At 36.6% G+C, this 25,570-nt stretch overlaps 1 protein-coding gene across 1 annotated transcript; it reads left to right on the top strand.

Moving 5' to 3' along the window:
• LOC149563088 (tyrosine-protein phosphatase RLPH2-like) lies at positions 1 to 25,147 on the top strand. Its single transcript, XM_089826524.1, has 4 exons — positions 1 to 510; positions 23,310 to 23,377; positions 23,569 to 23,745; positions 24,585 to 25,147. The coding sequence occupies exons 1-4, from the start codon at positions 18 to 20 to the stop codon at positions 24,750 to 24,752; spliced, it is 906 nt and encodes a 301-aa protein (XP_089682650.1). The 5' UTR covers positions 1 to 17; the 3' UTR covers positions 24,753 to 25,147.
• The last annotated feature ends 423 nt before the right edge of the window (positions 25,148 to 25,570 follow it).

Genomic DNA, 25,570 nt, shown 5'->3' with positions numbered 1-25,570 from the left:
GACGCAAGGCAAAAGAAATGAGGGTGACAGTCTGCATAGGCGACATACATGGCTTCATGGAGAAGCTAGAGCGGCTGTGGAAAAATGTAGAAACCCATGTAGGCTCTGCTGCGTTTCAACAAGCCCGCGTAATATTTTTGGGGGATTACTGTGACAGAGGACCTCACACGGCCAAAGTCATCGACTTTCTCGTTTCCCTTCCCTCGCGATATCCCTCACAGAAGCACGTTTTTCTGGCCGGCAACCACGATTTCGCCTTTGCAGCATTTCTTCACCTCCTGCCCTCTGCTTCCTCTTCTCTGGCTCTCACCTGGGTTGAGTATGAGAAGAATGAGGAGCGGGAGGGATGGTGGTCGGGTCCTGGCTATGAAGTAATGCATATCCAGGGCAGACGGTGGGCTGGTAATATCCGCGATCGCTTCAATGTCAAGAAGGGGATGGAGTACCAGGGTTCCATCTATGACGCGCGTCCAACGTTCGAATCTTATGGACTTCCTCATGGACACCCAGGTTTTTTCATTGCCTCTTTAATTCAAATCTTCTCTGTAGCATGTAACTCTATATTCGTATTTGTGGAAACAGTTTTAGCCCTTGTTAGCACTTTTATCAGAAGTGCCTGCTATTTTTTTTCCTTTGTTGGTCAAACTCGTATTTGTTTTTAATTGCCCAAGCCACAAAATTAGTATTTTTTAAGTTGGCGAATCGAAGTTTACTGCATCCTCATCCCAAGCGTAGGAAGTGAGGCCTTTTCTTAATTGCTGAAATTTATGCTGTATTGAATGCTTTATGGGTGCATACTGCCTCCTTGCCTCAACCACACAAGCTGGATCTTTTCTTCAGTGTTGAATTCATTTTTTCAAATTGATGAATGAGGGTTTACTGCCTTCTCACCCCAAGCACGCAAACTATTCTTTATGGCTAATATATCTGTTTATTTGAATTGGTCAAGAAGTGTTTACTGCTTCTTTGCATTGAGCGCACAAACTGGCGTCTTTCCTTAATTGCTTTATTGTTTTATTTTTTAATAGTAGAATGCGGGTTTACTACATCCTCTTCCGAAGGACGCAAACTGGGGTCTTTCTTTATTGCTTATTTTTTAAAAAATTTGTTAATGAAGTTTTACTGCTTCCTCATCCCAAGAACACAAACTGAGGTCTTTTCTTAACTGTTCAAATGTATTTATTTTATTGATGAATGAAGTTTTCCTGCCTCCTCACAAACTAGGGTCATATCTCAATTGTTGTCATTTCTATCGTATTATTTGGTCAATGAGTGGTTACTGCCTCCTCGGGCCAAGCGCACAAACTAGGGCCAGTAACATGTGTGTATAGCTGTACTAAATTTTTGCTGATTAACAGCACAGAAGCACTTCATTTGCTGCATTAACATTATTGCAGCCTGCCCATCAAATTTTCAGGGAGAGTTGAACCTTCATTGTCATTGTGATAAGGTTCAATCAGCCAATCACTCTCAGCTGCTTGACTTCTTAGTTCGTTATTATTGTTTTTTATATTTAGTCATTTTTCTTTATTTTATTATTTTATTGAATTTTATTTTCTTTTTATTTATATATATAATTAATCTACATTTATTTAGTCTTATTTAGTTATATTATTTGTGTTTCTATTATTATCATTATAATATTTATACATCCTCATTCATTTATATTATATGTCCATTTTATTATTATTAACACTCATTATTATTAAATGTATGTTTATAGGTTTCGAATTTTATCTTTGTCTCATCTTTCTTAGCTTTACATATTCTTTTTGGTTAGGTTTCATTCTTCATCTTTTGACTTGTTCACCTTGGTTGCCCTTTAGTTATCAGTCCATGTGTTCTTATTTATTTATTTTTAACTGTTTTGAATTTCTTCTCTTTCATTTTAGATCAAACTTATTTTCTTCTTCTTTTTCATCTTATAATCTTCCTTCTCGGTCTTCGTGTTCCCCCCACTCCCTCCTCTTTTTATATCTCTATGTCTCCTCTAGTCTGTTACTTATTTTTCCTATTCTCTTGCTCTTCATCCTGATGATGGATCACTGTGTGTGATCCGAAGCGTAGATGCTAAAAATTTCAAACACAATCAAATTCCAGAAAAACTACTCTTATATTGCTAATGGATTGTGGAAATCAAATGACACTCAAATTCAGATATTTTAACTTCAATAAATTCAATATTTTTTCGTTAAGGATGTTTACATGGGTTGCTCTCTTGGGGTGTGCCATTTATGGCAAACTTCATTACACCACATCCCTTAGCCTATTCTGAGCTACTTAACACTTAAAATTTAAAATGACCATCTGTTAGACATTTTTTATTTTGTGATATTGCTATCAGGATTTGACTATGTGATTTTGAGTCAAACTCTTTGACCCATGTTTCATGAGTAGTGATTCAACATGAATCCATCTGTCATGAGAATAAATGGAACACTTAGCACTCATTGGATCTAGGTGATGCTCACACGGTTGAAGCAACGGGACTTCCCGGGAGGTCACCCATCCCAGTTCTACTCCAGCCTGAGCGCGCTTAACTATGGAGTTTCCTCCATGGTTAAACCCAAAGCTTGCAACCCCATTTTTTATTTTATTAGAGATTCAGCTTCCACCATCCATACACATTCAAGGACTAATAAAACACGGTATAAAATGACCATAAATTATCAGTAAGATGAATAATGTATGAGGATTACAACTTAGAGCTTCTTTTGGAAGAAAAGTAACTTATTCACCATGTAATTTTGAGTCTTTATTACAAATTGGAGTTTTTGGAACTTGTGTACCATTAAGAAATTGTCCTTTATCCAATTTATTAGCTTTTTATTATATGAAACTATTATTGCATCGCTAGTTTATCTAGTATATTATCCCTATATGGATGATGGCAAGAGAAGAGATAAATAGATGTTATACCCTCAAAATAGACAGTGACCAATCTAAGTGCCATTTCCTTTTACAGAGAAGAAAAGTGCATTAAATGTTTTTAACAATCTTCTTATGCATCTCTCTATTTTATCTTCTTATGCATTGTTCCCTATTTTATTCGGGAAGATAATCTTGTAATTTAAAACAACAAAATTTGAGTGCTAAAAATTTGGAAAACTTCCACAAATCATGAAATATTCAGAAATTGGTCATTGAGTTGAAAGGAAACAACAAGGTTTTGGCAGTTAAATGCATTTAATTCCCATGAATATTAATTGATGGAGAAGCATCCCCAATGTAAGAGCAATCTTGCATCAACCAGAAAAATTTATTTATGTTTATTGATCATTTGCAACTTTTCATAGTTGCAATAGTCATTCTGTTCATGCTGTAGATTTTTGTTCTTAGTGCAGCCTTCATGATGAACATACAAAACATTTGATAGTAATTCTACTATGTGGTAGCACTGGTTCAGTAAAATGTTTCAAATTGTTATCCACCAATCAGTGTCCTTAACATGCAAATGTGTTAAGTGTTTGGAGTATGTTCATGCATCGTGGCTTTTTACACCTACTTAAGAAAGGCTGAGTTTTTTTCCACATGTTTGAATCTCATGCCAATGGATAAAGTTATTTGGCATTATTGGAGCCAGGGGGAGTTTGTGTGGGTGAACCATTGATGACGCATCAAATTTCAAAGCTTCCATTCTGTTGCATTTATGTTAACATATACAACAAGGCAACCAGTTCTAAAGCGAAATAACTAGAGAGTTCATTTATAATTTGATCCATGTTCTTCATCTCATTTGTAAATGGAAATGTACTTAATTTGGGTTGACGCAATGGTACTACGTCATGGTTGTCTATTAAAGGATCAACGTTCACATTAGAAGGGGCAATGGGAGGAGCTTTGAGACGGGTAGGAATGTAAAATATTAGAGAGCACCTCAAATAGAAGATCAATGCATAAGTATAGAGTCTAAGAAGCCTAACACTTGTTTGTACTTCTTCATAGTTGTAATTCAAGGCTGAAGCTCAATTTGATTGCAAGCCTCATCGGTACAATTTATTCATGTAATTTTTAATAGTACACCAATAAAGTACTGTTTGGTATGTATCTTGTGCGACACAAATATAGTGTGAGTAGTTGAATTCTGCTGCATGAATTTAGTGGTTGATTTGTGTTGGCTACATGGTTAGATAATCTCTAAGTCAATCTTCTATCAATGATTGTCACTGATTCTTCAAAAACAAAATTCACAAAATATGGACAATGAAGATTGATATCAAACTATGCCTCCAAGTTGTTCCTTGTCAGCTTTCTTTCTCACAACAAGCCTTTTGTGATCAATTGCTTTCCATTATTGATCTTAGGGAGGCTGTACACACCATGATGCTGTGGGATTATCTTGTGGAGAAACTGCGTAAAGTTTGTAATGAAGCTTTCCATTCCAAAACTTAAGGGAAAGTTATTAATAAATAAAATATCAAGTTCATACCTAAGGAGATTATATTGAGGACATTTGTAATTGGAGACCTATCACATTTTTTAATGTTTCCCACAAAACTATCACCAAAGCTCTAGCTTTGGAGGTGCATCATCTCTTCTCAAACGAATTGGCTTCATCAAATCAAAATATTTTTCTAGATAATATCATTGCTGTTTGGAAGGCATGGAATGGGCTCAAGGCTCCCAATTGGTGCAGGAGCACACTTAGGAAACCTCCTTTGTTTGAATGATTGTTGGCTTGTACTTGACTCTAGCCAAGTCAAGAACACAGGTTAGTTGTTTTTAGACCTTAGAAGGTCATTTGCATTGTTGGCTAGGTGAGTTAATCATTAGGACTAAGATCACACAAATAGCCTCCGTTAGTTGTTATTTCAATTTCTTAAGTGTGTTGAGGAAATAGTGAGATGGAGTCTTTAATGTGTCTTAGGCACATAGATTGTTGTTAAGGTTGTTATTATGATGCCTTAGGGTCATTTAAGCTAGCTGGTTCCCCGGAATCTCATGAGGATAGAGGTCCTAAGAAACAGGATCATGGCTTAACAAGAAGTTGCCAAATGTTGCAAAAATGTTGTCATGACAACATTGGCAAAAATTGCATACAGTATTGTTACCCTCGGATTCCCTAAAGTCTAGGAGATGGTGTTCAACCAAGAGGCTCTAGAATGATGGAGATGGCATCACATATTAGCCAAAACTCAAATCTTGCTAAGAGGAGTGATACATTGTATTAACTGTGGGTGAAATAGAATTCTGAACAGTGTTGCAGCAACTTTTCGAGTTTTGTGATTACAGTGCTTTAAAATGAATTGAAAGACTCGACTTGGTGATTGAATAGTATTCTAGGTTTAGTTTCAAGAATTTTTCATTCAATAAGCAAGTTTCTTAGAGTAGTTTTGGAGGGTTAAATAAATTGTTTTTAGTTTTGACAGTGTGCTGGTCCTGAGAAGACAGTTTTTGTTTTCGTGGCTCCCACTTAAGATTCAACCCTTGAAACTTTGTAAATGTGGATGAATCTTAGAGTGGAGCCATTGTACAAGATGTATAGCAAGGTAGGAGTTCAGAGGAGTTGTGCTACTATTTTTAAACTCAAGCCCTAGGCAAGCTAGGAAGGCCTGTTTAGAGGTTTGACAGTGCTGAATCCAGTGGTTAGGTGCAGGGAATGAAAGAGATGTACGAAACAAGTACAGTTCAAGGAAGGAGATAGACATATCTTGATATATCCTGGAGATTGAGGTCTTACCAGTCCATTTAGGTAAGTTTCCAAACAAGTTTGTGGTCTAGTCCTGGGAAATCAGCCTTTTAGTCCTATTTGACCTACATAATAGGAGTCACCTGTATGGACAACTTAGGGTTTCAAGACCTATGAAATCTTTTAGGGAATCCAAAAGGGTGTTTGAATCTGAAGTTTTTTAACCGGGTTGTTTGGAGAGTTTTTACAAGAAAGAGGAATTAGTGGAATACTAGGGCTAATTGGAACTAGGCCTAATTAGGCTTCTTGAGACAAAAACTTGAAATTGTTAAGGAAGAGGTCTAAAGATCTTTCCAAATGGACACAAATGGAAGCAAATGGAGTGATCTCATGATGTTAGATTGCCCTGCAGTGATGAAGTTAGAGAGCAAGATGCACTTAGAACCCTCTAAGTGTGTGTGGAGAAGAGCACTAAATTAGTGTGTTAGTCTTATGAGGGTAAACACAAAGAATCAAACTATTGGAGAGGAGTTTGGATTGGTGTTAGTTAATCACCTAAACCAATCAGGGACCTAGGTGGACTAGGTGCCAAGAAGAGACAGCTAGGTCTCTTGAGGAGCAGTGCAAGCAACCCTTGGAACACATTCACCACCAATAGAAGGCTCTCTTTTTAAATATTTATTGTGCCAAGGCTTATGATTATCATATTGGATGACTATATATTCTTGATTTGCTTCAAGATTTGGGATATGGACCTTGCTTTATTCAAATGGTTAACATGCTTTTTGTTGATGTGTTTTCTTGCATAACCATTAATGGTCATTTGTCCAATGCCTTTGGGCTATTTCACTATATTCACCAGGGTTGTCCTTTGGCCCTTGTGCACTATGTGCTTGTTGCTAAAGGGTTTGGCTACCTTTTGTCCATTCGGTTCCACAGGGGTTGGTTAGAGGCATTTCCTTGCTTGATTCATCAAGTCATCTTGTAAATAGCTCGTTTCTCACTCTCATTGAAGAGAAACAAAATATCAAGAATGCGCTCAAATACTTGGACATCTTTTGTCATGCTTCTAGTTTGCCCATTTAATGGTAGGTTTAGTGCTATAGACAATCCTTTCTTCCTTTGCTGTCTTTGCTTCATGCCTTCAGCTGGAAATGGATTAGTTATGGAGAAATATTCATATTTGGGCATTCTTTGCATTCTTGGCTTCTCAAGGTGCTTTATGACAAGCAGCTCTTTCCAAAATTGAGAATATGCTTGCTAATGCAATTATAAAGCCCCTTTATTTGGCAGAGAAATTTCAAGTTTGCTTAAGAAATATTGCAACCACTTGTTTGCTATTCTTCATGTGGTGCTGCTCCCAAAGTCTCTTACGTGGAACTAGAGAAGCTTCTTCAAGACTTTCTTTATGTCTCCTCTAACAACCACAATGGTTTTCTTTGAGTCGCTTAGCAGTTTTGCTTTCTCCCTCTCAACCTTAAAGTTTTCGGGTTGTTGTGTACCTAGTGACAAGCGATGCCTCTTTGTGTCAAATGATTTATTCACAATCTCATCAAAAAAGAAGCCTAGGAAATTAGTCTCTAGCATTCGATCTCATCTAACCATCTAGTTAATCAGCCTATGCAAAAGTGGGTTGCCTTTCATACACTTCTCATCATGAAGGATGATATTCACATGGAAGGAACTCTTGTAGCCAAAAGCATGTGGAGAGCTTGGGAGACAATCAAATCTTGGCCTTTTTGGAATGGTTTAAGTTTCCATGATTGTATGCCCATTAACCAGTGGAATATTTGGTGGTCTCTTCTTTTACAAGACCAAGGTTATCCCTTGGCTCGTTTGTCATGGATGTGAGCTCTGCAGTTTCACAAGGAAGGCATATAATGTTCACAAGATATGTTCTCCAAAGCTTCTTTGTCTTATGTTGACGATGGTGGGAATTGGACAACCTAACTTGTGAACCGACTTAGCCCAACTGTAAGCCCTGGGTATACAAATTAAAACCAAAATCATCCAATAGAGCACTTCATAAAAAATGCACACATGAAATAAGCAACAAAATAAGTATACCATACACTCAAGAGACAATTGATTCTTTTTCCTCCTATCTTCCAAGATCTTGTATTTGAAATATGGGTGCTCTCAGTTGTTTAAGCACTTGCACAAGAGGCTATGGGTGAATGTGGATTGGTTGATTAATGTAAAGCTGTGAAAAATGTGTGTATGCAAATAATTATACGAAGATGATAATGATGGAAGCTAGATGATAGCTATGAGCTATTGAAGATAGCAAGTATGCAAGGGCAAAAGTTCTTCAAAAAACTCATGGTCACAAAAGCATAGTTAGGGGTCCAAATGTAGGGAGGAGATGAATGACGTTTTATAGAAATCCCATGAAAATCAAGGGCTAGGATTAAGAGGTGCTAGGATTACAAAGAAGGTGAGAAGTAGGTAGGAAATGTGGAGGATAAGGGAGATCAAGAGGCATTAGGAAATGAGTGGTTGAGATGAAGTGTTAGGTAGAGAATATTGACTTTCAATAATATCTAGTCACATGAAGGTAGGAAAGTCAAATGAGGAGACAAGTACCATTTTTCACAAGGATAAAACTTGTGGAGTGATCCATGTGATTGAAGTCAAATTGTGGAGATGAAAAGAAGTGTTCGTGAATTCATAAAATAAATAAAAGAATTTATCCATAAATAGGAGAAAATTGAAATGGTTAATGAATAATTAAATAAATAGGATTTTATTTAACCGTTGGATAGAAAAGATTTAGTCAATTAGATAAATAAAAAGGAATATTTATTTAAATGATAGATGAAGAGGCTAATGAATGAATGAATTAAATAAATAATAAATATTCATTTAATTAATAGAATTTTTTTTTTTTTTGATTTCACGAGGACATTTTTTGGTGTTGACACGTCATGGAAAAAACTATGGCTAAGCTATGCCTCTTTAACGAGGCTCATGTATTTTTTTCCAAGGCTTATAAGTGTAGTTAGTTCATATGGGTATCTGAGACCCTCCTCACCCTTTTTTGGGTAGTTAGAGTCTTTTAACTATTAAGATGAAGTGGCTGCAATAGAGCTCCTTCATACTTGTGTTAGTTTGTTGTGCGGTTCTAAGTTTGTTCTCTTCCATCAAAGCTTTTGTAGATTTCATCTTCAATGTTCGTTCTGTTGTTCGTGAATCCCTAGTGTATTGTTTGGTTCTAGATTTAGTGAGATTATTATGGTGACATCGTATCTATCTAATTCCTTCTCATTCCTTATGTTCGTGAGTTCTATTGGTGCGGTGATTATATTAATGACGTCTTCTGGCTGTGTACATTATTGCTCACTATCTTTTCGATTCATCTGTTCAGCTAGAACATGTGATGACATGGCTCATCCTCTCGATGAGTTGGCATTTCTTTATATTGGTTGGTTGTTTCATGTGCTGCTTTGTCTCTACCGTTTAAGTTGAATGTGTCCATGGGCCATTCCTATTAGTTTTGATGTTGATTGGAGTTAATATTGAAGATTGGTAACAGTTCATGAAACGGTGTGTCGTGATCTTCAAACACCTAGATGGATCTTGAGCTAGTGTCAAGGAATATCAAAAGTTTGTGGTTGGGATTTTTTTACTTCTTTCGAAACCCAATTTTATGGGATTCAATAGTTTTGTGCTTTCAATGATTGAATGTGTAATTACAACGATTGTGATTCAATGTTTTTGAACTTCCAATTTTTGGTTGTGTTATTCAGTGATACACTCATATTGTATTTTTTGAAAGGTTGTCAATTGACAATCATCGCATGATAGCTATGAATTAATCCATATTTGTATTGAGCTCTATGAGAGTTAACGTATGATTCATGAGATTGTCTAGAAGATGACATCAATCATTAGTTTGAAGTTTTTGTATTTGATTGAAGAAGTCAATAAAGGCATCATGATTTTGTGGGCTGGGTTTTTCAGCCTCAAGTGGAGGGGTTTCCCAAGATAAGACTTTTGTGTTTTGTGTTTTGTGCCTCTGTCCTTTCAAATCTGATAAAATGTGGTTAAAATTTAACATGGTATCAGAGTGGGTCTAAGGAAGCGATCCCGAACCAAAATTTCTTTGTTCCTGTATTACACTTTGCTATATTTCCAGTTTCCGTGTTTCAGCTCTTTACGATGGTGAACAGACTGAGACATATTGGATGAATTTTCAAGTTTCTCTTCATGGAAATTTAGAATTCTAATTGTGCTTGAATAGAATGATCTTCTTGACTATGTGATTTTTGACGTAGTAAAACCTCTTGATGATGTTGACAAAGCTCAATGGAGAAAAAACAAATTTATGGCAAGGAAGATTCTAACCGATTTTGTTAAGGATCACCTGGTACCTATTATTTTAAAGTTGAATTTAGCCAAAGATATGTTTCAGACTTTGAAGGACTTGTGTGAATTCGACAATACTAGTAGAGCTCTATCCTTGAGACGTCAACTTTTACATGTCAAAATGGCTAGAGGAGTATCAGTTGTTTCTTTCTTTATGAAAATTATAGAGTTGGGTCAGCTCAATGACATTGGAGAATCTTTTGAAGACAAAAATTTGGTTATGTTGGCCATGAATGGACATCCCCACTCTTGGGAATTCTTCATCCAAGGAATTAGTGGAAGAGATGAACTTCCTAAGTTTGATCAGTTAAGAGCTAATTGCATTCAAGAGGGATGCAGGTTAGAAGCTAGAGGTGTTGGATGTAAAACTCATCATGAAGATGGTCATGTACTTGCTGCTCACACTTCTAAAGGGAAAGGGGAGAAAGGTAACTTCAAGAGGTTCAAAGATAAAGATTTTGATTCAGCTCTTAAATTCAAGAGAAAGAAGAGAGATCTATGTAGAGTTCAGTGTTTTAGATGTGACAAATTTGGTCACTTTGCCAGAGATTGTAACTCTAGACCCAAGCATCAAGTTGCTTCTATTAATGTTGTAAATGAATCTACCTCTAGAGAGTTAAGTGAAAATGAAGAGGGATTCCTATTTATTTATGCCCTTTCTAGCAATAGTCCCATGGCTTATTGATAATGAAGAGGGATTCCTATTTATTTATGCCCTTTCTAGCAATAGTCCCTTGGCTTATTGATAATGAAGAGGGATTCCTATTTATTTATGCCCTTTCTAGCAATAGTCTTACTGACAGTGACACGTGGCTAATTGATAATGGAGCCTCTCGTCATATTATAGGTTATTGTGAGTACCTTTCTTATCTGAAAGAAAAAGACTCTCATCTATACATTATCATTGGTGATGATGCTTGCTATTCCATAAAGGGCGTTAGTTATACTTCTTTTCACCTAGATTTGGGAGTTCCTCTCCATTTGAGTGATGTTTTGTTTGTTCCTGGAGTCAAGAGGAATCTGATAACCATTTCTGCATTAAAAGATTAAGGTTACAATGTTGCTTTTGCTGATGGAAAAGTTCTTACATGGAAGAACACAAGTGTCAAGTCAACATGTGAGATTGTCGTTTATCATGATGGCCTTTATAGACTTTCAGTCCATTCTATTCGAGTCCTTGCACATGATTCATTAAGTTCAAGTAAGCTTTGGCACAATAGGTTTGCTACGAAAAATTAAAGATGGGCCTGAGATATACATAAATTGACCGAGAACCCAAATAAAAAATATTATCATTTCATTTTATTTAATAATGGTGATATTACAATCAACTTGTCTCGAACATTGCTTGCCCTAAAGCGATCCCAAACCCGATTCTAGGAAACCTCCTGTGATCAACCTTTTCAATTTGGAATTAGGTACTAAGTAGATTTTATCATTGTAGTAAATGGTATCATCAATCACTTTGTATCTATTATCCTGGAATAAGCTATTATGCTTAGGAAAAGCAAACCATGAAACCATATAGAGCTTGTCTCCTAGTAATCTTTAGGATACCTTCAAAGCATGAAGATTAGTAAAGAGTAGAGCTCTCCATAAGTTCCCACCAAGGGAGTTTATAAGGAGAGTATATAGAACAAATTAGAACTGCCAAGGCCTAACTTTCATAAAAGGATAGAACACTAAGGATAGGTTTGTCATAAAACACTTAAGTACTTCATCTTGGCGGTGACAGGAAGAGGAGAGTTTTTCAAGGAACTTTAGGAAATCTATATTTGTCTAGTGCATAACCCTAGTATTAGGCAAAACTGATTAAACTTTACAAACATTATGTATTTATTTGTTTAAGATAAGCCTATATTTTTCAACATTAGTGTATGGCATCCTAGGAATTACAAATTTAGTCAAGATCAATTCTAGTGTATTCTATGGTTAAAACTATTTGGAAACATTGCTAAATCAACCTAGAATGTTTAAGCACTTTTCTTAAAACCCATTTTGGGAACATAGAATATTTTGGTACAGAATTCATAAGATATTTATACCATCTTGGGTCATTATTATGAAACATGAATGCCTAGTATATGGAATTAAGAAAACAATGTAATATTGCTTACTGGTTACATGAAAGCCAAGAGAAAATGAGACTCTAAGTTCAGAGAACCATATATTGTAAGATCATTAGTTTTTCAATGGTTACATTATTTCTCGATAAAAGATATCTTAAGGTATGCACATTTTTCTGTCCCTACCTCAACTTATAATGAAAAGATGCTTGTAGGGAACAATTTGAAAGTGTTAGACAAAGGAAGTTATAGATAGAATGTATCCTTGTTTAGATCCAAGGGAATGATGAACCATTAGACCAAATCTATTTTCCCTTTTCTATCCCAAAAACTCTATTTGAGTAATGTAGAATAAGAAGCTACTAAAAAGGTCAGGTCTTGAGTCCCTCTCTCCCCATTATATAGAAAACAATCGCTCCACTCTTAAGAAAGGTTGAATAGTTGAATAACTCTAATAAAGTATGAATATGCTCCTTGTTAGCGGAAGGAAATGATTCTTTAGAACTAACAAAGCCCTGTCTACAAATAACAAAATAGTCGTAAGAAAACAACTGAAGGTTTACTTGATGTCAGTAAAACCACAAGAGGAGTTTTAAAATCTGAAGAATTTTCTAAGATATTCCAAAGCTACTTGAACTAGGAAGACTTGGGGACAACAATGAGGAACAATTCTAAGTAGAGTAATGCTTTGATACTAGAAAATAATAAGATAGTTAACCACGAGATTTTCGAACAGGATTATGACGACTTCAATGAGTGAGTCAAATTTTAGTGGTGGAGGATGCAATACCCCGCTAATCTTGACAAGTAACAGTAGAGTTAGAGATAGTACAAGTATACTTGGGCTGTTTTGGAATATGACAATATCTCTTATACACCTTGATTGTACCTCTTGACAAACACTAGCATAAATAAAATTACAAGAACCTTCAAACGCTCACTAACATAATGATACCTATCTACTTGGAAACCTTCTGAAGGTAATTGAATCAACTAGATTCTTATGCTTAGAAACACTCCTACCCTTATCATACACTTCCTTGCTTGCTTATTATGTTTAAAACTTGTTTTATATGTTGCGTAGATTTCTTATTCCGTATCATGCTTTGAACACCTTGGTTGAACATATTGTTATGAATGATATTAATTATGATTCAGTTTTAAGCTAACATGGCTAACCCAATTGTGCTTCATATATGCGTTTACTTTGCTTGGCGTGTCTTTTGTATGAGGGGAGGTAGTCGTAGTTACTTCCTTGGGAGATCTACACGATGTCACACTCCTTTCCTTCCTTGCCTGTCACTATTTGTATATATATGTGCACATGTATTGTATCTTGTCAATTGGTGATGCAGGTGTGCACGTGCCAAGCATCGACTGCACCTAGCTACACAGGTTTGAGCGTGCCTCAAAATCCTCAAATGAGTGGTTGTTGAAAGGGAGATGGAACCATGATCCATATAGGCGCCTTGAGCTTAGAATTCTTGATTAGAGATCTGTCTACCGAATGGGGATCTTTGGGATTTTTACCACTAATTTAATGTTTGGTTTTACACTAGTGGTTTTATTAATGGTTGTGATCTTGAGTTGATACCTTGTTACATTGATATTTTAAATTTTTAATTGTGAATTTTGGGTAGTTGTGATCTTGTCTTTATGATGCCATTAGTCAGATATGTTTATCCAAGTATATATGGGTGTACACATATATGCTCGAATAAATATACATTTATAGTAATTATATGTGTGGCATTGGTTTAGATTTGTTTGGTGACTCTTAGTTTAATTGAATAATTTTGTAAATAGATAAATTAAAATAAATACGCAAAAGTTTATTGAATAAAAATAAATTACAAATAAATTAATAGAAGTGATTTATACTAAAACATTCCTAAGATTCAAACCCATGAAATTGCATCTTCTAAACCGACCACCCACCACCTCACCCAATGTGCTCTTCAAGCACCATAGTGAGGGAAATAAATTATAAATTGTAATTAAGAGAAAAGTTAGTAAAAAAAATTAGTAAAAGGCCATGTGAGTTGACCCCTTGATCTCGTGAATGATAGGGAAGTGCCTTGACCATTGAACCATGTGATTTATTTGAGTAGGAGGTTTTATGGAAACATAGAAAACCCGTGAATTAGTTGGACATATAAACAAAAATAAATAAATAAAAATTTTCAGGCTTGATTTAATTAATCAAACCTTAATTGTGTTGGTTGCAACGGATGCTACCATAGCAACGACACATTCTACCCCTATAAATCAAGAGCCTTCCTGGGTATGAAAACTAAGGAAATATATTGGATGAAAACTATAGAAAAGCTTTGGATAAAATTTATATTAAAAAATTTAAGAAAAATCTCCAGAAGATTTGCAGAGATTGCAGGGAGGGAGAAGCTGGTTGAAGGATCATAGGAGACTCAGGCAATTCTTGGATATTAGGCACATTGGTTTACCTACAGGCCACACTTCCAGAGAAACCAGTAGGTTTCTCTCTTTTCGCCTCGTTCTCAGAATTGCTGATTTAAACTAAGGAAGAAATTTAAATAATGAATGATATGGTGTCTGATTGATGGAATGTTGTCTGATTAAATTAATGGAATGCTTATGCCTGAAATTATAGTGTTCTAGTTGTGCTTATGAAATTCTCCTTTTGTATGATTATTCTATTCCTTATAGAAATTCACAAGGGGATAATCTTAGTGTGCTATTTTGGAAATGTAATGAATTGGATTCCCAGGACATAAGGCAAATTTGCCTAAGTTAATCTGAAAATTCAATTCCTTACATTCTGTATATTAATTTGTATTCTCTGGAACAAATGTGCAAGAATACTGTACATATGACTAGTTCTGCGCTTTCCCAGTTTGTCTGTCACCTTAAACAAAAGCGCAGCCTTAGAAAAACAAAAGCACAACGATAGGAAACAAAAGTGCAACTATAGGAAACAAAAGTGCAGCAATTATGAATATATATTCAGTTTTAGCAAATTGAACAAAAGTGCAACTATATTGAACGGATGCGCGGGTATATTGCATGGAAGCGCAACAATAATGAATGAATGCGCAGGAATATGAAACAAAAGTGCAAGAGTATTAGATGGATGTGCGGCTATAGAGCCTGTTTTCAGCATTAGGGTTAAACGTAAAATGAACATTTAAGTATAAGTGGCATTTTAAGTTACATTTTATGTTATACATCCGACACCTTTTGAGATAGGTTTCAGCCTCATAGGAATTAAAATAAAGATTTTAGATTTTTGAGGTTTTAAGATATTTCAGAGTTAGCCAGATTTCAGGAATCAGCAAATCAGCTTGTCCTTTTATGTTATATGACCTTGTATCTACATCTGAGGCATTTTACTTTCTAGAGATGTGACATTTTTTCTTACAAAGTGTTTGATATGTGTTTGTTGCATCTTATTGCTTATGTGATGAATTAGGGTTTATTGGATTATCCTAGAAATCTGCCCTAAACCAATCTTCTCTCTCAACTAATTGATTTGGATTTTTGAATTGAATTTGTTTTGGTCACCAGAGTCTTACGGATTTTGTGGCTTGTTGGAAGAGCAAGTTTCTTACATTATTGTGATTCTATGAGGTTGCTTTATGTGAATATGCTTTGATGTGTGAGCTAGGGTTTCAGAACTAGGGGTGTGGGACCCTAGGTTAGTTTGCCCTAAAACTTTTTATGCTTTAGGATTCTTTTGATGAGTAGGGTAGAGACCCTAGGTGAGTGGTTCACAATAGGTGCTGGGCTCCAAAAGTGGCTGCTAGGGGATCACATGTTTGGAAGCCAGAGCCCTGCGCAGGTTGGTTCTAGTTGTTAGTTAGTTAATAAGTGATAACACAATAATAAACAAACTTATGGGCTGGGTTTGGGTTTGACACTAAACAAGATAATTGTGGAAGTAATGTTGGAGTACTCGGAGTAAGGACATCATGTGTATCTTATAGGGGTCCCTAGCTTAGGTGGTTGATCCGAACACCACTAGACTGTGCCTATCCAAGTTGGAGTACTTAGATAAAAGACGTTCTGTGCAACAGAACAGTCTCAAGCCCTGGTGGCGGATCCCAACATCTTAGGAAGGTACGATGACACTCACCAAGATGTGGTTGGACCTCTCACTCTGCTTTTGCCTCTAGTTGTCCATTTGCTTTGTGATTTCATTTTGGGCATTATGCTTTATGTGGTCTTGTGTTATCTTTGTACTTGATTTTGGGTATAAGCCTTAGACTACCTTAGAACCTATGTGGATCATGATCTTATCTCCTAGCGTGAGTAGTGGATCATTTATGGCTCCACGTGGTTGGGTGGTAAATATTTTTGAGATACTGTTCGAGTTTTCATGGATGGCTTTTATGGATCCTTGTTGAGCAGTTGTTGAAGATTGATTCTTGAAGTCTATTTGTTGCATTTCATTGGAAGAAATCTATGTAATATTGTAATGTAAACTCTTGAAGAAAGTTAAAGATCATATGTATATGTATCATGAATTGAAAAGCTATGTAAAAGTGTAAAGGGTATCTCTAGGAGAAATATAGGAAAATGTGAGCATATTGTATTATTTCAAAAGATGAATGAAGTTATGATGATACTATTACATTGTATATTTCCTTGTATTTAGATGAATGTATGATGAAATAAAGAACCATGTACTCTTCATAATGTTATTAGTGAATAGAAGATGATTTGGTTAACATGCGTAGTTAATGGGTTAAATCAATCCCCTGTATCTTTATTGCACAATAAAAAAAATGCATTTGATTTATAAGGCTTATGAAATTAGCTTCTAATTTGTAAATGGTAAAAGTAATTGAAGTTGGATAGTGTTGCTTTGGGCCTAAGAAACAAATGGTTAGGAAGTAATTATCTAAGCATTTATTATCCTACCCTAACTTCTATAAGGTTAGATGTAGATTATCCTGATTTAAAAGTGGTTAGGTCCTACTTGAAGATCTATGATTATAAATAGTTGATTGAAAACCCTATTTCATATGACATAGAAATGGATGTTAATTGTTATATGGTTTAACTTTAATTAATATGTTTATTAAGAACAATGTTAGGGAACCTGTTAGGACTGTTACATATAAGATATAGTTAGTGAAAGCAATTAAAAAAAATTATTCTCCAAATTGTATCATTTAGTCTTGTCCTTCCAGGTTCCTTGGCATGGCATTATACTGGGGTTCTGCATGATGCGGTAACCAGCTGAAGGTATTTGGTAAATGTTTGTTTCCTAAAAACCAATTCTACTATGCATGCAAATAAGTAGATAGAGCCAAGACCAAATAGAGATTTGTCACAATGCATAGGATGTGTGCCAAAAAGGAAAGAGATATAAAATTCATTGAAATAAAGATTACTGTTGGGAAAAATGATGGTGCTCAGATTTGCGGGGTCTAAGCAAAATAATCCAACAATAGGATAGGGTAGAATTGAATCCCACCGAAATTGTGTTCACCAAGTTGGGAAGGTCTTTGATTCTGAAATGGAAAATAACAACAGAATTCCATAGAATTCACAAATACAAATCAGATCAAGTCGCATACTTACAACATCCAACCTAATAGACGGATATAACTTGTTGGGGGTAAAACTCCTGAGGGATAAACAAAGTGTCGACACTTGACATGACAAACACCTACGCCTATGAAAAATTTAAGATGGGCCCGAGATCTACATAAATCGATCGGGACCCCAAATACAAAAGTATTATAATTTCATTTTATTTAATAATGGGAATATTCCAATCCTCCTATCTTGAACGTTGCTTGTCCTTCAGCAATCCAAAACCTGATTTTGGGAAACGTCCTGAAATCAACCTTTTCAGCTTATAGCCATCTAATCATCGTAGTAAATGGTATCATCAATCATTTTGTATCTATTTATCCTGTATATAGCCAACTATCAATTGACATGTAAAAGCTTTTTTGGAGTACTCAACCAACAAATGAGCTCGCCAATTGTTCCTAGATAGAAATAAGCGGTTAAGGGTAGATGCCTCGAGTAGAATATCCATTGTCACCTTGTCAACATTCCCTTCTAGAGTTGTATTTCGTCTAAAAATTGCCTCCATTTTCTTGATTGACCTCCCTTGATCCTCTATTGGACATCCATCTTAGCAATACCTTCTTGTCATCTGACTCAAATGAAAAATCCATCCTCTTGAAACTTTGTGTATACTGATCATGTGTCTCCATGCATTGGATGCCCATTATGATATCTGTATCAACCAAGTCTATGACAAAGAAATCATTTGTCAGGGTATAGTTTCCCATGGTAATGCTCAGCCATGGTATCTTGTAAGTGCAGGGTGACAAGGTTCTTCTCCCCACCTTAATGTCAAATCCTTCAACCTCTACTTCGTGCAAAGCCTTATTAGCGACCAATGATGAATTGATGACATTGAGTGTGGTGCCACTATCAATCATGTTTGTGATTCATTTTTTTGTGAAGTGTGTCGTAGACCTAATGATACTACTTCAAAATGTTGTCGTAAGGGTACTAATGGAACCCCCCTTTTGCATGAGTGTGGTGATTCTCTCTGCTGCAGTGGTTTCTTCACCTAGCACTTTGGAGATTGGACTTTCCTCCTCATTGTCGGGTAACACCTCAATGTAGTGAATCTATCCCTTGCCAAGGCAACAGTGGCCTAGTCCCCTAGACTCCTTTCAAGTGAAGCAAAGTCTCTTTCTTTGGAGTTCTTGTCGTGAGTCTTCATCCATTGGCGACTTTTTCTGAGCCATCTCCCTGTCTTTGTCCTCTTGGGGTAGAGGTGGTGCATAATTCTGGGAGGAAGATGATGTAGCCATGTTACACACCTTTTCTATAGCTTCGTAGAGAGTGCTAGGGTCAAAACCTTTGACCTATCCTCTCAAGAGTTCCCTCAACCCATCCATGAATGACACAATCCGTTGCCTCTCTAAGATGTCTGTGACCACCGCATATAGTCTTTGGAATTTTGTGATGTAGTTGTCGACTAAGATGATTTATTTCAATTGTGCTAGTTCTTTGAAGTTCAGTTCGGGATCCTTTCCTTTGAAGCGGTCTATGAGTCTTTCCATAAATTTAACATAAGAGGTTATTTGATCACAATCAAGAGTAACCAAGCCATGATGCCACCATTCGTGTCCAACTCCTAGATGGAGTGCAACAACTTTGATTGCTTCTTCAGGCATCAAATTGAGCTAGAAATGTGTCTTCCTTCAACACCAAAGCTTGTGTCGAGATTGATTGATCTATTGAATGGTGAATAGTTCTCTGTTGATATTCCTTTTGAGGTCATCATTAAAATAACCACAATTTCCCCCGCCTGAATATCTCATTCTTAGATCAGCGTAGTCTTTGTAGGATATATCGCCTTCCATATTCGTGTTCCTCCAATCTTCCCAAAGTTGTTCTTCCATTTCCTTGAAGGTGGGCTCTTGTTCTCTGTGTGGTGCTTTCGTCCTTGGAGGGAAAATTGGTATCAAAGTTGAAAACGAGAGGGTTGAGGGTTTGTCCTCCTCATAACAGAGTTGTTACTATGTCCATTTTTTCTCCAGTTGCTTTTCCCTTAACAAATGTTTCTTGCATAAGTCGTTGGGTTTCGTTCTGGACTTGGTTTCTGGTGAGCTGTCCTAGTGGATTCATGACTTTTGTCATAGGATCTTGTGGATCCCCCATTCTATTGAGTGATCTCGCCTTCTTCTCTGGGTATAAACTTGCATTCACTTCTACAGGCTCTCAGAATCACTAGCTCTGATACTATTGTAATTTTTCAAGATCTTATCGGTTGTACGATTGAGGAGAATACACACCGGTGCCGAAGTCCAACAGATAGGCGTACATAGGGCTTGAGAGTAGGGGTCGTACAACACACTTGTCCTTATGGTAGGAGTGGTCGTATGAAAGAAGTTGTTTTGGACCGTATGGGGTGGGAAGAGAAGACATTGTACGTTGGTGTCTAGAGATGCCGTTTGGGATGTGCGTCGATTAGCTAGATGAGATTGGGCCATAAAAATCGGGTGGAGCAGTGATGGGAAAGAGTGCAGACTAGTACAATGAAGTGTGTTACATTGGGGGTCTACACGGTGGGTATTTGCCAAAGGTGTATGTCTCTTGAAAACCAATTCTACTATGCATGGATTTAAGTTGATATAGCCAACGAGAAATAGAGATTTGCCACAATGCACACAATGTGCTCCAAAAAGGAAAGAGGTATGAAATTCATTGAAATAGAGATAATTGTTGCAAACAATGATGGCGCTTAGATTTGTTGGATCCAAGAAATATAATCCAACAACAGAATAGGGTAGGACTGGGTCCCACCGAAATTGTGTACACCAAGTAGGGAAGGTCTTTCACTTTTGAAATGGCAAATAATAGCAGAATTCCACAGAAATCACAAATACAAATCAAATCAAGTTGCATAGCTACAACAACCCAATCGATAGACATATATACCCCGTTTGGGGGAAGACTCCCGAGGGAGAAACAATGTGCCGACACATGATACAACAAACACCTACGCCTATGGAAAATTAAAGATGGGCCTGAGATGTACATAAAATACAAAATTATTATTATTTCTTTTATTTAATAACAGGGATATTACAGAATCCCTCTAGAAAAATGCCACTACTACCATTGTTATTATGATTAATCTCTTCCAATACACCAATTTCACTGTGGTTGGGAAGAATTTGCTGATCCAAGGCATCCAGGAACTCATTTGCTTCTCCCTGAAGTTCTTCCTCTACTAGGTTGGTTAACACACTTGCCTACAAACCTTTTCCTGTTTTTGTTGGGCATTCTCCTCTAGGTTGACGACAACCCCTGTAGTCTTAACACATTTCAATAATCTCTTCCACCTCTATCTGCTGTTTCCAAACATCTTCCTTAGATTTTAATTCTATCATCCTAGGTAGTGGGTGACATGCTTGGCATAATATTCAGATGTCAGCATACATGCTAACTTCTTTGTCATCTAAAGCTTCACCAGCTTTGACAAATTTCCCTAATTTATTCCCTATGTTCCTTAGGGTTTCAACATCCCAGTTGTCATGAGGTAAATTGTAAAATCTTATTCAAAGCGGCACTTCCTCCATTACTGCTGTCATTGGATTGAAGTTTGGGACCCAATCTTTAATTAAAAATCATTTACCTTGCATCATAAACTACCCACTCTCCAAAATCCATTCTTGTGTTTTGCACTAGGGCAATTGACAAGGTAAAGTCCATTAGGCAATGTTTTGATAATGCAGGCTTCCCCCTCCGCTGTTTAGTGCACTATGATCGAATTTATTGCAAAGCAGGCCACAGGCTGCTCCATTTGAGAAGAAGAGCCCTTATCTATCAAAGTTCAAAGTTTGAAACAGACTTTTTTCATTTGTATGTACCTTGCGGATGCATTCGCTCTTGAAAAGCCAAGGTTTCCGAAATGGGGACATCCCCTGCCGTCCCCATATTGGCAAAAATTGTAGGAGACATCCTAGGTACTTGGGGATGTCTAGGAGAAAAAAGGGGATGACAAGCTGTCCCTAGTACGGAAAGGGGACGTCTAGATGTCCCCCAACCGTACCGTGGACAGCCGGTGGTCCCTGATTTTTGCAAGGCAAAAACAAAAAAGAGTAAGCAAAACAACTTGAACATGATAACATGATGATGAAACTTTATGGCAACCCTCTTGCCTTTGGGCATCTTTAGATTTTCAAATTTTTATGATATTGTTCACTGCTAAACTTATATTTAAATATTTTTGTTCACATATTGATATGCATGTTGACAATTGAGTACTGAAATCGGTTATTATTTCCTAGATGGCATTCAGATGGTGTATGTTAAGGTTCTATGATGTTTAAATGACATGTTTTGTGTTTAGTTTCATATAAATGACGTGTATATTTGCAAATCTCAGTATATATTTTAAAATTTCCCTATATATATAGCTGTCCCCGTTTGCACCCACCCATCCCGCCATCCCCGTCCCGGAAACTTGGGGGAACATAGTTTCATTCCCTATTTTTAATCAATGGGGAAACCACAGTAGTGTGGTAAGTGTCAGGATTTACTTTAATGGGTTGGACCTCTGAAACCTGCTCCTTCTGTCTCCAAAACTTCTCCTCAAGATTTATAAAGTTTTCTGGTCTATTTAACTTTATGTTGGCGAACCCCCACTCATTCCTAAGCCTGGGCTGTAGTTGATAATTTGAAACTTGTTCCCGCTCTTGGGACTCCTACTTTATATTTTCCGTAACCTTACATGCTTGCTGATGTGAATGACAAGCACCATTATGAGCTGCTGCAGTCATTTTGTAGCCAGTTTGAAACCGTTTATTGGGCCATCCATGATAGGCACCACCATTGTAGCACAGACCACTATGCCTGCAAAATCCTAACCGGCTCGACCTATCCCGCTTCATCATTTCTTTGTTGAACACTTTCATAAACTTTTCCTGTAAAGATAGTTCTTATTGGTAAGATGTACTTTTTGCTAAATGTAACAGGACATCACAAAGTGGCTTAAGTTCAAGTTCTCCTCGACCACTGGGGGAATGCCCTGTCCCACTGGTCAATGTTCCTCCATCTCCCTTCACTGAGGTTTGGATGCCTACTTTTGGGTGTTGACGATGTTGGAGCCTTTCTGCTAGGGGCAATCATGTTGCATGACCACAGGCTTCTCCCTAGCTGGCAAAGGAGATTGTGTACATTGGAACACGTCATGATTTGTTTGGCAGCACTCACTCTCCACCTCCCAGGGTGGGACTCCATGGTGGCCTTCTGGCGGAGCTTCTAGCTGATTCGACTCCAATGAGTTTACTTGGTTGGATTTGGCTTTTTCTTTGGCATGTGATCACTGATGACAGAGATAAAGCCTTGTTGTGGCAAGCTGAATGACTAGAACCCTCCCCTCCCATCTTTGCCATTGCTGTTGCCACCTAGCAGCTAGATTTTATATGTGCATTAACCCTGTCTTGACTCCAGGGATATGATTTCATCCCCCATGATTTTATGTTAATATATATAAACGATTTTTTTTAATTTTTATAAATGATACTGCAGACACTTATTCCTCAAAGACAATGCTTTTTAAACCTCATAAATCATCACAAAAATCATTAATTGTTAGCAATATGAAATAATAAAATAAAAAACTAGATGTGATAATCTGTGTAAAATGGATATAGCATGATTTAAGGTGCAGGTGCATTAATCTTTGTTGGGTAATTCTTGAATGTTTACATTTGTCGCAGATCTGATTAATGTTGTTCCAGCAAATCACAAGAAATTTTTGCAGGATCTTGTGTGGGTACATGAAGAGGTATTTTACTATTTAGTTATTTGCAGAGTTTGGATGTGTCAATACTTCACCATTTGATGATAAAGGATTTTATATTTAAAATCTGTACTTTCTAGAGTAACTTCATTTGTTCCTCCACACTGATATATACTAGCTAGAGTTGACTGAATATTCTGAAAAAGTGATATATTTCATTGCATTGCCAAACACAGGAAGAAGTTGAAACTGGAGATCCAGAGATTGGTTGCACCAAGTTAGTCGCTGTGCATGCAGGTCTTGAAAAAACAATCAGTGTGGAGGAACAAATGAATGTCTTATACAACAGAGATGCTACATTTCCTAGAATTGAGGCTCTTAGTGGGAGAAAGAATGTTTGGGACATTCCATTGGTAAGATCTTTTGTTGCATGTTTCTATCTTATTCTCTGCGAAGTAAAAGTTTAAAACTCTGGTATTATGTGGACTGGAAAGTTAGTGGCAAAGGCACTTGACTCTATTTTGCGCAAGTTAAAACTTTTTTAAGGAAAATATGTGGTCTCAACCAATATGCAGGAGGAGATGGTTTTTCATTTTAGTATTACATTAGAAGAATCAATGCTCCAGGGCTCCTTTCTTGCGTCAATTTCCAATGTTGAGAAGATTCAAATATATATGACATGTGAATGAGATAAGAATTGTTCAAGGCAACATTCAAACAAGATTTTATGAGCAGTGATGAAACTTTATTGTCGAGGCTCTGCTATGATTGGCCTAGAAGGTTGTAATGATAGCAATTTCAATGTAATAACTTAATTTTAGTTAGTCCTGGTTTGTATAGTTTTTAAATGTCAAATTGTTAAATTGAGTTATATGTGTAGCAACATATATGTGTCTATATTGCTTTTAAAGTATCTCCAGTAATTTAGGAGATTGTGTTCAATAAGTGATGTTTTTTTAAATGAATTTGGCTTCCAGCCTATCCATATAGGGGTTCTTAAAAATGGCTGTCCATATCTGATATTGTATCCTTACCCGATACTCTATTGAATCCATCTACGATCTGTTTTCAGTGCATGTAAAACTTGGGAGAAAAGAAAAGATGCAAGACTTCATCTTTTGATCAGTTTCTAGTAAATAGTGAAAGAATGTGCATTTTTTATTTAGCTGGTTATCGATTTAAATTTTAAATGATCTACTTTTTCTTGTTATGTAAATTAAAAATCTGAGTTGATTTTGAACATTTATTGCAGGAATTATCAGATAAGAAAGTCATGCTGGTTAGTGGCCACCACGGAAGTCTTTATGTGGATAAACTTCGCCTCATTATTGATGAATGTGGAGGATTGGAACATTTGCCAATTGCTGGAATTGTTTTTCCATCAAGAACAATCATACGTGATACAGATTTGCAGGCATAGGATTGGGCTAGTGGTGAAGAAAAGTCGATGCCTCACAGATGTTGTCACTGTTGAGTAACAATGGAAATTGTTTCAACATGTATAGTATAAAAGAAGTATTTAGATAGTTTCTCGATTGTTCAAAAAATAATTTGGTTGATTCATATATCTGTGCTCAGGTGAATTGCTGATTAATGTATGCACGTACTACATGTTTCACTGGTATCCAGTATTTTGGCACGTGCAATGGGCAAGAGATAAACTTGTAAAATAAATCTACTATATGTTGGTTCCTATGCTGTAAATTACATGATGCTTTTCTGTGCATCGTGGAAAATTGATTGCATAGTCCTAATGTTGGTGTCAATATGCTGGTTCTTTGAAATGTTGATGTCCATGCAGGCTTATTTGGAGCATACGACTAGATAAAGTTCATGAAAGTTCTTGAAGGCTAGAAACAAAATTCAACAAAATGGCTAAATACTATTGAGATGTTCATATAGTGCTGCAAAATCTATGAAAATTCTCTTGATCTTTGCAAGTCAAAATTATATTGCTGATGGATTTGTGAAGAAGCTGCCTGGCCTCCGGGAGCCTGTGATCTAAATAACATCATTGGGCCAGATGCATTTATATCTAGTTGGGTGACTCAGGTTTGTTACTTAGATATCCAGAAAACTGAAATCAAATTGAGCTATAAATGTTGTTGCCCTCTACAGTTTTTCCCAAGTACAAATATCTCAGGTGTTCTAATTTTTAACCTAAGTTGCATATGGCTGAGCGCTGACAATTTGTGAAAAGTGGTAAGACGGGCAAGGAATTTCATAGTCCATGATATA

This window comes from Cupressus sempervirens, chromosome 4, assembly GCF_028749045.1.
Source record: "Cupressus sempervirens isolate cs-2001-9-10 chromosome 4, ASM2874904v1, whole genome shotgun sequence".
Classification (NCBI taxonomy): domain Eukaryota; kingdom Viridiplantae; phylum Streptophyta; class Pinopsida; order Cupressales; family Cupressaceae; genus Cupressus; species Cupressus sempervirens.
The sequence above is the reverse complement of the archived record's forward strand: the minus strand, read 5'-3'. Positions and strand labels throughout refer to the sequence as shown.